A 12,252-nucleotide genomic window follows, 5' to 3' on the forward strand; every position below is an offset into this window, starting at 1 on the left:
TCATTATGGGGTGTTGTCTGTAGAATTCTGAGAAAAAAATGAATTTAATCCATTTTGGAATAAGGCTGTAACATAACAAAATGTGGACAAAGTGATGACGCGCTGTGAATACTTTCCGGATGCACTGTACACTTCGCTTGCAGCAGCTTTATATTCGCACAAATCCGAGAGAGACTCGTAGGGCTGCGGGGACGGGGATGGGTCCCTCCTCATTCACACGTCTGCCTCGGGGTGTAACCTTAACTCCACTTAGTTAGCAAACGAGAGAACTGCTTAATGGATTAAGATCGGGTTTTTTTATGTAGTTTGCTTGAACGTTCCGAACGTTGCTCATTGCAATAAGAATCATAGTTCGCTTGCAGGAGCAATATATTCACGCTAATCCGAGAGACACGCAGTGGGCCGAGGGGAGAGGGAAGTGTGAGCCAGGCAGGGCTCTCCTTGCTGTCTGGTTTCACTACTACACGGGCAGAGCCGCGAGGGACAGCTAGTATATAATAAAACGCTAAGGCCCATGTGTGTGTCAGGTTCCCGAGAGCAAAATGATTGGCCTGTTTGCCTTTAGTGTGATTGGTTAGTTTGGATGTGGCAACACGATTGAAAGAGGAAGTGTGAGAAACACAAGGAGGAGGAATGGCAGAGTAGGCCCACTGTGAGAGTCGCCTTCAAAGACGGGGAGTATAAAAAGAGATCAGGAGGCAAGCAAGGCACCTGAGAAGCGTCTGACTTTTTGGGAACGCACTCAAGAGAGGGAGCACCGGGTCAAGAGAGATTCAGACTTACGAGGATACCGAGGAAAGGTGCTGAGGGTACAGGTAGGGTAAGAGGTATCAAATTGTTTAATGTATTCCATTACTTGTCTTCGACAGGCAATGTGGTTGGCATTTTAATAAGAGGATACAGGATCCCCCCCAATGCCTACTATTGGAGCAAGATGAGGACTGACCCGTTGTGCCATTTACTCACCTGACTACAGGATCTCAGTCCCGCAGCCCCGCCATTGAAGATGTAGACACTTCCCCGACCGTTGTTTTCAAGAGGCGCTCCCACAGCCACATCGGTTATTCCATCGCCATTGAGGTCGGAGATTTCGGCGATGCTTGCACCAAACCGCGAGTTAGGTTGTCCTTCCATTCCATTCAGAGTGTCTGACAAAGCAAACCTTTTCTGAAATGAGAGAGACCTACCTGTGGTAACCCATCAGAGGAAGATAAATCTGCAGACCCACCGAGTGGACGGTCGTGGTCAATGCAGTGAGGTCACCTCAGACTTACGGTGATAGAACTGAACTTGTACACAAACACTTGGCCTCCCTTTCCAGTGCTCTGGTACATTGGAGCGGAGATCAGTAGCAGGTCGGTCTCTCCGTTTTTGTTCAGGTCAACCGAGCAAATAACTGACCCAAAGTAGGAACCAATCTGAAAAAAAAAAAAAAAATCAAAAAGCGTGTATTGAAGTTTGAATGAACATCTCCATTTCACCCCTAAGGAGACAATGAATTCTCGTAGAATTTCCTACACTCAGCAATCTTCTCGAGGTGAGACACTACAGATGAAGCCAGTGCCACCCACTGCCAGATTTGGGTGACTGATTAGGAAGTGTGCAGAGGAAGGGCAAGGCAAGAGACATAGTCAAGAGGAGGAAGAAGAAGATGTTCTGGTAAAGGTTTGGTGTTTTTATATTTCTTTTGTTTATTTATTAATGTTATTGCCCTTGATGTATTCGGTTGTCACTTATTCAGTATGGTTTTGTTTTTCTGTCTTGGTATTTTATTTTTCTTAACGAGTATTGCTTTGTTCATTTATTGTCTTGTATGATTTTATTAGGTTGATTGTGAATTCATCAGTTCTTTTTCTTACTTTCCTTATCATCTTTATGTTGAGTCCAAAGAGGGCAGCCACCCCTGATGTCACAGCTGTGGGATGACCCCTAACCCCAGACCCGTCTAAGCTTGTCAAAGCCTCGACTGACATTGGCACTTTCACGGCATTGGCCTGGCTCGCCTTTGTTCTTTGGATTTCGGCCCTTGTCTTTGTCCTTGTAAGTACTTTTGTGATTTTTAGGTTTTTCAACACTCTTATGGACCTCGGCTTCTGTCTAGGGATTATAGACTTGGTTTACCTCTTTGGGGTAGTCACCTCGATTTCCCTTTTTGTTCTTGTTTTTGGAAATATTTTGTAATCCATTTATTGCACATAATCTATATATATAATTCACTAAGGCAGCCGACCATGGCAGGCAAGACGCACGACAGAGCCCCGCCCGCCAACTCACAGAGCCCCGCCCACCAACTCTAAGACCATGGGATACACACGACAGAGCCACGCCCGCCAACTCACAGAGCCCCGCCCACCAACTCTAAGACCATGGGATACACACGACAGAGCCACGCCCGCCAACTCACAGAGCCCCGCCCACCAACTCTAACCCTCCTTCCGCGTCCACCCTCGCTCTCGAGGCATGAGCAGACAGTGCACATGGGGTACGCACGACAGAGCCCCGCCCGCCAACTCTAAGACCATGGGATACACACGACAGAGCCACGCCCAACAACAATTCACTAAGCAGCCTACCATGGCACGCAAGACAGGGACCATGGGATACGCACGACAGAGCCCCGCCCACCAACTCTAACCCTCCTTCCGTGTCCACCCTCGCTCTCGAGGCATGCGCACTGCCTGCTCATGTGCCCACATGCAACACCTCACCAAACACTGCCTCAGTCGCTTTCGTCTCTGCTACACTGCACCTACTCTGCACCTCTGAGCCACGTTGACTTTTCATTGTTCTTTTCGGTTCCGGCTGCTTTTCTATATATAATCCACCAAGTCACCCGACGCACACAAGACAGAGCCCCGCCCGCCAACTCTAACCCTCCTCCCGCGTCATGGGATACACACAACAGAGCCGTGTCTGCCAACTCTAACCCTCCTCCTGCGTCCACTCTCGCTCTCGAGGCATGAGCAGGCAGTGCACATGGGGTACGCATGACAGAGCCCCGCCCGCCAACTCTAAGACCATGGGGTACGCACGACAGAGCATTGTTCTTAGTCCTGGAAGCATAGTCATACAGTCTGCTCAACAATACGCTGACTACATGAATACTTCCGGAGTTTATGATGGTGAGGCAGAAATTGTGGCGATGTCCCAAATGCTTCCAGCTACTATCACCATTCACTTCCGAGATATCTCTGACCCCATCAGATTCAAATTTGCCTTTTACTTTTATACGCAGACAATTTCCTGTTAGATTGGCCTTTGCAATGACAATTAATAAGGCACAGGGCCAAACGTTCAAAACGCTATGCCTGTATCTGCCAAAACCAGTTTTCAGTCACAGACAATTGTATGTTGCTCTCTCCAGAGTTCCATCTTTGCATTCGCTCACAGTCGTATCCTCAAACCCACCCCATTTGGACAACTGTGTCTTTCAGGAAGTGTTCACACATCAATAAATAATTATGCGGCGTATGCTACGCCACGGGTTGGCTAGTGTGGAATATTTTGGTATTTTGGATCAGTTCCTCCTTCCACTTCTTAGCCTTGAATATGTAGGCCGTCAAGCCTGATTCTCGAATCTGGAGCCAGAATGGCTCTGACTTGTCGTATGAGAGGGTTTGCCCAAAAGCGTACAGAAAAACAGCTCTGGCTTATGACGGGTACAGACCCCAAGAGGCCAGCTGGAAAGGGGGTACATCTGAGGTCATTTAAGGGTGGTTGCCTGTGTCATCACTCCAGTGGGGTCAGGCTGGTAGGTTATTGTAATCTGGGTACTATGGGACTTCTCCATTGGGAACCTGGAGTGCAGAAAATGTCTGGACAATAGTCATAAATTGTTTCTAGGCCATTGTTTTATTTTTGTATTTTTTGATTTGAGAAGCTTTGTTAATCCCGCAGGGGAAATTGTCTTTTCACATGACCTTTGGGGGTCAGAGCGCAGGGCCTAAAGCCTTGAGGCCTAGTTCTCATACTAAAGAGCTCTTTTGAGTTTTGAGAGCTAGAAAATTGTGACAGGTGACGGATGAACAAAACCATAAGTGTTGGGCTATACTCCGTGCTTGAAGTGGATATTCATAAGTGAAGCACATGGCCAAGGACACCTCCTAGTGGAAATTAAGGAGAAGTGTCGCTAAAATAGTGGCCAGGAAGGACTTCTTTACACATTGACTGGTGGGAATCTGGAACAAAGTACAGAGAAACCTAAAATAGCATCAGGACAAGTGAGCTGTTAGCCAGCCAAATGAGTTTGATGGTCCGGGTGGTCTCCTCTCATCTCACTTGTCAGACTTCTTATGTTCTTATGTATGTTCTGAAAAGGAGAAAGGCTTAAATTCGGTGAGCAATTTAATGTAAGAATGAAGCTCAGCTCCTACCTGCTGTCCTTCCAGGGTGTATGTGGCTGTTGTTATGTGACGTTGGAACACCACCACTGCTCCTTTGTGTTGGTAGCGAGGAGCCCCAACAAGGTAATAAGTCACTCCACTCACGGTGGCCCCTTCGATGGTGTACCCTGAAATGAGAAGCAGTTCTTCATTCTCGCCACTGACCAGGATCTCCAGATTGTTACTCTTGCTGACTGCCAGGCTACAGACTGTGTTGTACACCAAGACCCTCAGCCCTGATCAGTCGCTCGGGGCCCCTAGGTGGCCAGCTCTCGCTCTTACCCAAGTAGGACCCTTTAAAATCTCTGCTGCGGGAAGACATGTTGAAGAACTTCAGGATGTGACCATTTTGTTCAAAGAAACCCCCAGACCAGTCATAAGAACCCACAGCACCATAGAGCACCGATCCATCCTTGGAAATGAGAGTTCAAGAAAATAAAAAGAAAAGAAAAGAACGGGTCACATCATCTCAAACATGAAGCCCTCTGGGAATTTGCAGACTTTTTCTTGACATGAATATGTCCTTTACTTTAACTTTAACCGTTATTCTAATTCTCTTCACCGCTCTGACTTGTCGTATGAGAGGGTTTGCCCAAAAGCATACAGAAAAACAGATCAAGCTCTGGCTTATGACGGGTACAGACCCCAAGAGGCCAGCTGGAAAGGGGGTACATCTGAGGTCATTTAAGGGTGGTTGCCTGTGTCATCACTCCAGTTGGGTCAGGCTGGTAGGTTATTGTAATCTGTGTACTATGGGACTTCTCCATTGGGAACCTGGAGTGCAGAAAATGTCTGGACAATAGTCATAAATATCCCGTGGTATTTCAGGGTGCAGGTTAATTCTAGAAACATCCTCAGACACTCTTAGAATTGACCACTCCCGGACCACTCACTCTGAAGTAGACAGGTGGCCTAAACTCAGTGAGAGGACTGAGACCCTAGTGTTGTGATCAAAGTCTCTTTTGTCAATTTACCATTTCATTCACGATATCTCTGTGTACAGAAGGTTTTATGATAATATAATATAATAATTTTATATGTAAACATCTACGCGTGGAAGTGTGTGTGTGTCTGTCTGTCTGTCCGGCCCGGAAGTATGAGGCTACAGCATGAAGCTCAAAGAAAGCGACTCTGTCGCCAAAGTGAAACCGCCGAGGAAAGAGAAACTTGCTTAGCCGCTGATAGACAATGGAGGCGAGCACATCGACAAAACGAAACTGTCAGAGATAGGGAACCTCGCTTAGCCACTGATAGACAATGGAGGTGAGCACGTCGGCAAAACAAAACTGATGAGAAGCCGCTAATACACAACCGATGTGCTTGATTAATTGAAGTGCCAGAATCCATGGTTTCTAGGAGCCCAGGCTTTTTACAGCATGGGCTTACACAGCTAGCATAATATAATATAACTAGCAAAATACCCGCGCTTCGCAGCGGAGAAGTAGTGTGTTAAAGAGGTTATGAAAAAAAAAAGGAAACATTTTAAAAAGAACATAACATGATTGTCAATGTAATTGTGTTGTCATTGTTATGAGTGTTGCTGTGTTTTATATATATAAAATACACACACACACACATATAAACATATATATACATATACATATACACATATATACACACACGCTTTATGGGTGATGATTGTTTTACTGTTTTTATCTTTATTTTATTTTATTGTAGAATCAACTCCTATCTGCGCACAGCAGGGCAGCCGTGGGCGGATGCGTATGGTGTATTCGTGCATTGCGCTGTCAGTGGTATTTTGATAAAAGAATTTGAACAACATATAAGAAGCGTATAAATTATTAAACAGTAAAACATTAACATTTAAGAAGTAAAGTTACATTAAGTACTACTGCAGTGCCTTCGGGTATACCTAATTTTTTGTTTGCCCATTACATGCTTAAATGTATACATTTTTTGGTGCACCTACCCGAGAACACGCGACATATAACCGAGCGTGGGAGAAGCATGGATTTTAAACACGCGTTGAGTTCATCTGCTGGTCTCCCTCGTGGAATAACTGGTAATGTTTGACTAAAATCTACAGCGAGTAAAACGACATTACCTCCTATTTTTTTTTTTACGATCTCTGAGATCTTGCTTTTTTCGGTTCAAGGCTTCATAAGCTCTTTTATGTTGTATGGTGTAATTATCCCAAACCATCATCTTTGAATGTTGCAAGACTTTCGCCTTGTATGTAGATCGGGGTAATTACATTCATTGCATTCCTAGTCTGAATCACAATCTGATTGTATGGGTGGTTACCTGGCACTGTAGGGTTGCCACCCGTCCTTTAAAATACGGAATCGTGCCGCGTTTGAGAATGAAATTGCGCGTCCCGTTTTGAATCAATACTGGACGGGATTTATCCCGTATTTTTTTTATCTTTTTTTTTTTAAAGCAGCGTCTCATGCAAATCATCCCACACGCATTTTATGAAGATGCCTCCTTTCCTACTTTTGATTGGGTAATACTTGATGTCATCGTTAGTTTGATTGGTGTTTTTAACTGTCCAGTGAGGAGGGCGTGTCTTTTAAGTACAGTCTGCAAAGTGTTGGCACTGAGATGTGGCGTCAGCGCCATAGTTGAAGCCCCTAACGTTGCGGTCAGCAAGTCGGCTAACATCCGCCATGTGCCGTCTTTCAGTTGCGAGAAGCAGATCATAGAATGGTTGAAACTGTTGCCCCTAACGTTGCGCCACGGCGTGTGGTTCGTTTATACCTCGTGTCTTCTCATTAAACTTTTATCTCGCGAATATGTTATTGCCTTTAAAATACGGAATCGTGCCGCGTTTGAGAATGAAATTGCGTGTCCCGTTTTGAATCAATACTGGACGGGATTTATCCGTATTTTTTTTATCATTTTTTTTTTAAAGCAGCGTCTCATGCAAATCATCCCACACGCATTTTATGAAGATGCCTCCTTTCCTACTTTTGATTGGGTAATACTTGATGTCATCATTAGTTTGATTGGTGTTTTTAACTGTCCAGTGAGGAGGGCGTGTCTTTTAAGTACAGTCTGCAAAGTGTTGGCACTGAGATGTGGCGTCAGCGCCATAGTTGAAGCCCCTAACGTTGCGGTCAGCAAGTCGGCTAACATCCGCCATGTGCCGTCTTTCAGTTGCGAGAAGCAGATCATAGAATGGTTGAAACTGTTGCCCCTAACATTGCGCCACGGCGTGTGCTTCGTTTATACCTCGTGTCTTCTCATTAAACTTTTATCTCGCGAATATGTTATTGCAATCCGCAGCGTGAGCGTTTCTATAAACTTAATTTAAAGTTACATTTTACACCGTGCTTTGTTTCCCTTATGAACATGCTTGTATGCTTAACTCGCTCCGTTCTCAATTGTTTAATCAATTTTTTGCTCTTCGCTGTTTGCGGCTGTTCCTCCATTTCCCCCCTACTTCGTTCTTTTATCTCGCGAAATATGTTATTGCAATCCTTAACGGGAGCGTTTCAATAAACTGATTGAAAATAGTTTTGCATTTACCTTTTTAGTAAAAGGCGAGCTTTTAAGCCTGAGAAATCACCCCGTAAATGCACACGTTTAATTGGACATGTGTTAATATGTATGGTTACACAGTATTAAAAGACAGTGAACAACGTCAGTTACCTTTCTCCCGCGTTTGATAAAAGGTGAGCTTTTAAGCCTGAGAAATCACCCCGTAAATGCACACGTTTAATTGCACATGTGTTAATATGTATGCTTACACAGTATTAAAAGACAGTCAAAAATTAACGTCATTTACCTTCGTTCCCGCGTGTGACTCGTGCTGTAAATGTCTTCCTTGTTTTTAGTTCACGTCATTACGTAGGAGGCGTGATGACGCGATACGTGACTCTGCCTCCTCCATTACAGTGTATGGACAAAAAATATGTTCCAGTTATGACCATTACGCTTTGAATTTCGAAATGAAACCTGCCTAACTTTTGTAAGTAAGCTGTAAGGAATGAGCCTGCCAAATTTCAGCCTTCCACCTACACGGGAAGTTGGAGAATTAGTGATGAGTGAGTCAGTCAGTGAGTGAGTGAGTCAGTCAGTCAGTCAGTCAGTGAGGGCTTTGCCTTTTATTATTATAGATATAATATAATATAATATAATATAACAACGGGCAGTGCACAGACTAATAATGACGAACAAAAGAATTATTAAAATAATGTGCGCAGTGACATTCTTTACGTATTCTCTATGATAGCCAAATGGATTTTTTGACATTGTGGTATGCTGAACTGGTAATGTCATGAGGCCATCTATTAGTTATTTAGTGCCTTTCCTATCTATCTATCTATCTATCTATCTATCTATCTATCTATCTATCTATCTATCTATCTATCTATCTATCTATCTATCTATCTATCTATCTATCTATCTATCTATCTAATCCTGCCAACTACGCTATCTATCTATCTATCATTATATAATGCCTCTCATTTTATCTACTGTATCTATAATAAAGTGCCCTTCATTCTGTCTATCTACTGTATCTATTATATAGTGCCTTTCATTTCATATTTATCTATGTATCTATGATTATATAGTGCCTTTTGTTTTATATACTGTATCTATCATATAGTGCCTCTCATGATCTATTTGATATAGTGACTTTCATTTTTGTCTATCTACCTAACTTTTATATTGTTTCTTTCACATCTATTATATAGTGCCTCTCATGATCTCTCTGATATAGCACCTTTCACATCTGTCTGTCTATCTATTATGTAGTGAATTTCATGATCTATCTTGTATATCTATCTTTTGACCTATCTTTTATATAATGCCTTTCAGGTCTGTCTTTCTATATCTTATATAGATAGATTGATACATCTATTGTATAGTACCTTTCATGTCCATCTATCTACTATGTTGTACAATGGCTGACTCTGTGCTCTGACCTTATATATAGTGCCTTTCACATCTATTGATCTATCTGATACAGTTCCTTTCATGATCTATCTATCTATCTATCTATCTATCTATCTATCTATCTATCTATCTATCTATCTATCTATCTATCTATCTATCTATCTATCTATCTATCTATCCATCCTGCCTACTATGCTAAAACTAATATTTATCTATCTATCAGATATTGTGCCTTTAATGTCTACCTATTATATGGTGCCTGAAATTGTTCTAATAGTGTCTTTCATGATGTATCTATCCATCTATCAATATGACTCACACAAAACTAAATGTACAATAAAATTTGAAAAAAAAAAGCAAAACTATAAAAAAAAAAAACTCAAAACAATATTTCTTTACTGGCAACATCCCTGCCATTAGCAGAAGAGAATAAATACGGGCTGGAAGGAGGCTGACAAAGGGGACGATGGCTTGGAGCAGCAGAATGACCCTTCGGTGTTTCCAGACAGCCGTATTTATATTATTGTGAGGAAAAAAATAGACGGGCAGACGCGAAATCCACACCATAAACATGATCACAAAACAGGCAGAGATCAGAACCAGGAGGACAACAGTCTGATACATCAAAGAACAAAGACAGACATCAAAATCAGGAACAAAAGGATTTCAGAAACCCAACAGCAGTCCTGACCGAACTGAAACTAAGTACTAATGCGTTCTTTGTAACGAGTATCCACCGAGAGCTAGTGAGTGACTCGAACGTCTTCATATTAAAAGCATCACATCTCATGATGTCAATTAGTTGTGTGACACTACGTGGAGTGTCAGATAAATACAGTAAACAAGACGTGAATTAACTTTGTCAGTTCAAGCTGGAATAAAATTTACCCGATTAAAATGAAATCTAACTGAATAAAGTTAGAAGTATAAGAAGTATCTTAAAACACTACATTAGAGAGCAGTGTTCCTCACTTTCCACCTCAGAAAGCCCCCGTGTACCTCATTTTTGTTGAATTTCACAATTGTGAGATCTCACGGAGGTGGATTGCCGGGGCATTTTACTGAAACTGTACTTAAAAACGAAACTCTGCTGTTTCGCTCATCAGCACAATCTCCTTTTCAAGTTTCTTCCAATAGTAATACACCTGTGTTATAAACTGTTAACACCATTAGCTCTCTAAAATCCACCTGTCCCGTTGTCCAAGTGGCTCAATCCAGCGCCAGATCATTAGGCACAGAAACAATCTCGGCTGTAGGCCTCGAGGAAGGAGATGTCCAAAAAAAGTAAATTCACTCACCGAGTTAGCAAACAGGCTGAATCCTCCCTGGGACAACTCCAGCTGAAAGGAGCTGGCCAGCGTGTCCTTCTGGGTTCCTGCCAAAGCAGCACAAATGAAGAGAGTGAAGTTAAAAAGCTGTGTCTTCATGTTCTCCTGCTTCTCACTCACAATTTGGCCTAAGAACACAGCCCTGAATAAAGATTGGGACCAAAACATCCACTGAGAGCAACTTCTCCCAACCATCCAAGAACAGTTTGGTGACCAACATGATGGAGCACCGGACCATAAGGCAAAAGTGAGAACTAAGTGGGTCAGGGAAACAAAACATCGACATTTGGGGTCCATGGCCAGGAATCTCATCAGACTTTTAATCCTATTATGGGGGGGGACAAACAAAAATCCACCAATTCTGATTATGCAAGAATGGGCCGCCATCAGTCAAGATTTGACCCAGAAGTTGATGGACAGCATGCCAGGGTGAATTGCAGAGGTCTTGAAAAAGAAAGAAGGGCCAACACTACAAATCTGGACTCTGTGCATAAACTTCATGTCATTGTCAATCAAAGCCTTTGAAACTTCTGAACTGCTTGTCATTCTACTTCAGTACACCACAGAAACATCTGACACAAAGATCTAAAAACACTGAAGCAGCAGACTTTGTGAAAACCAATACTGGTATCATTCTCAAACCTTTTGGCCACGAATGTACCTATTTATCTATTGAATGCTGCCAACTACGCTAAAATATCTATCTACCTTCCTTCTGCTACTCTTATTTATTTTCGTACTCATATTTGTTAACCCCGCGTATCCATGGGGGATATTTTCCAAGACTTGTATAGCAGCAAACCCTGTATACAAGTCCTTTATCATTTACATACATACCTATAATAAAGTTTAATTGATACATTACACCCAGTAACGCATTACCAGCACTAAGTAACAATAAAATAATTTGTACAAATGTAATACTTGTGCTCTCTCTGTAATGAATGGGATTCTGACACTTCGGCTTAACCCGCAAGAGAAGATGGACCAATGGAAATCTGGTGTAACTTCACTATGCGCACTTTGGCTCTTTCGGGCCAATATTAAGCAAAATAAGCGGCAATTCTCACAACAAAAAAAAAAATTAAAACGTAGCAACGAACGTAGACAGCAAGAGCGCTGGAGGCCAAAGTCTGGTTTTGATTATACTGAATGCATTCAACACTGAGAACATTACGTCAGATACTATAGATAGATAGATAGATAGATAGATAGATAGATAGATAGATAGATAGATAGATAGATAGATAGATAGATAGATAGATAGATAGATAGATAGATAGATAGATAGATAGATACTTTATTAATCCCAATGGGAAATTCATATCAGTACACTCACTCGCACGCACTTCTGTGTTTTCGCCATGGAATTCCATTTAATATTTTCGGGCCATGGCAAATTACGGATAACTGGAACCACAGAAACCGAATTTGTGTAAAACGGGGATTCTGCTGTACTCTATTTATTTATACATCACCGCAAATGTGCCATGAGAATTTCACTTTGCTCTCACAATGTATGTGACAATGAAGATCTCTAACCCTAACCTAATCTAATCCTAATGTGAAATATCTAGATCTCCATAATAATGTAACAATTGGAAATAGTATGTTATCAAAAAATTAATTCAGGTCAAATTGTTTAAAGAGAGACAATATCTTCAATCGGGAGACGA

The 12,252-nt window shown here is 42.2% G+C and overlaps 1 protein-coding gene across 1 annotated transcript in view; it reads right to left on the bottom strand.

Moving 5' to 3' along the window:
• Nucleotides 1-12,252, bottom strand: part of LOC114662236 (integrin alpha-X-like) — a 46,683-nt gene that overhangs the window by 17,768 nt on the left and 16,663 nt on the right. The window contains exons 9-13 of the mRNA XM_028815627.2: nucleotides 10,547-10,623; nucleotides 4,665-4,794; nucleotides 4,374-4,510; nucleotides 1,275-1,418; nucleotides 967-1,167 (exon numbers count right to left, since the gene is read on the bottom strand). Of these exons, the coding sequence (XP_028671460.2) occupies nucleotides 967-1,167; nucleotides 1,275-1,418; nucleotides 4,374-4,510; nucleotides 4,665-4,794; nucleotides 10,547-10,623 (689 nt within the window). The remainder of the gene's footprint in view (nucleotides 1-966; nucleotides 1,168-1,274; nucleotides 1,419-4,373; nucleotides 4,511-4,664; nucleotides 4,795-10,546; nucleotides 10,624-12,252) is intronic.

Source organism: Erpetoichthys calabaricus, chromosome 12, assembly GCF_900747795.2.
Source record: "Erpetoichthys calabaricus chromosome 12, fErpCal1.3, whole genome shotgun sequence".
Lineage (NCBI taxonomy): Eukaryota > Metazoa > Chordata > Cladistia > Polypteriformes > Polypteridae > Erpetoichthys > Erpetoichthys calabaricus.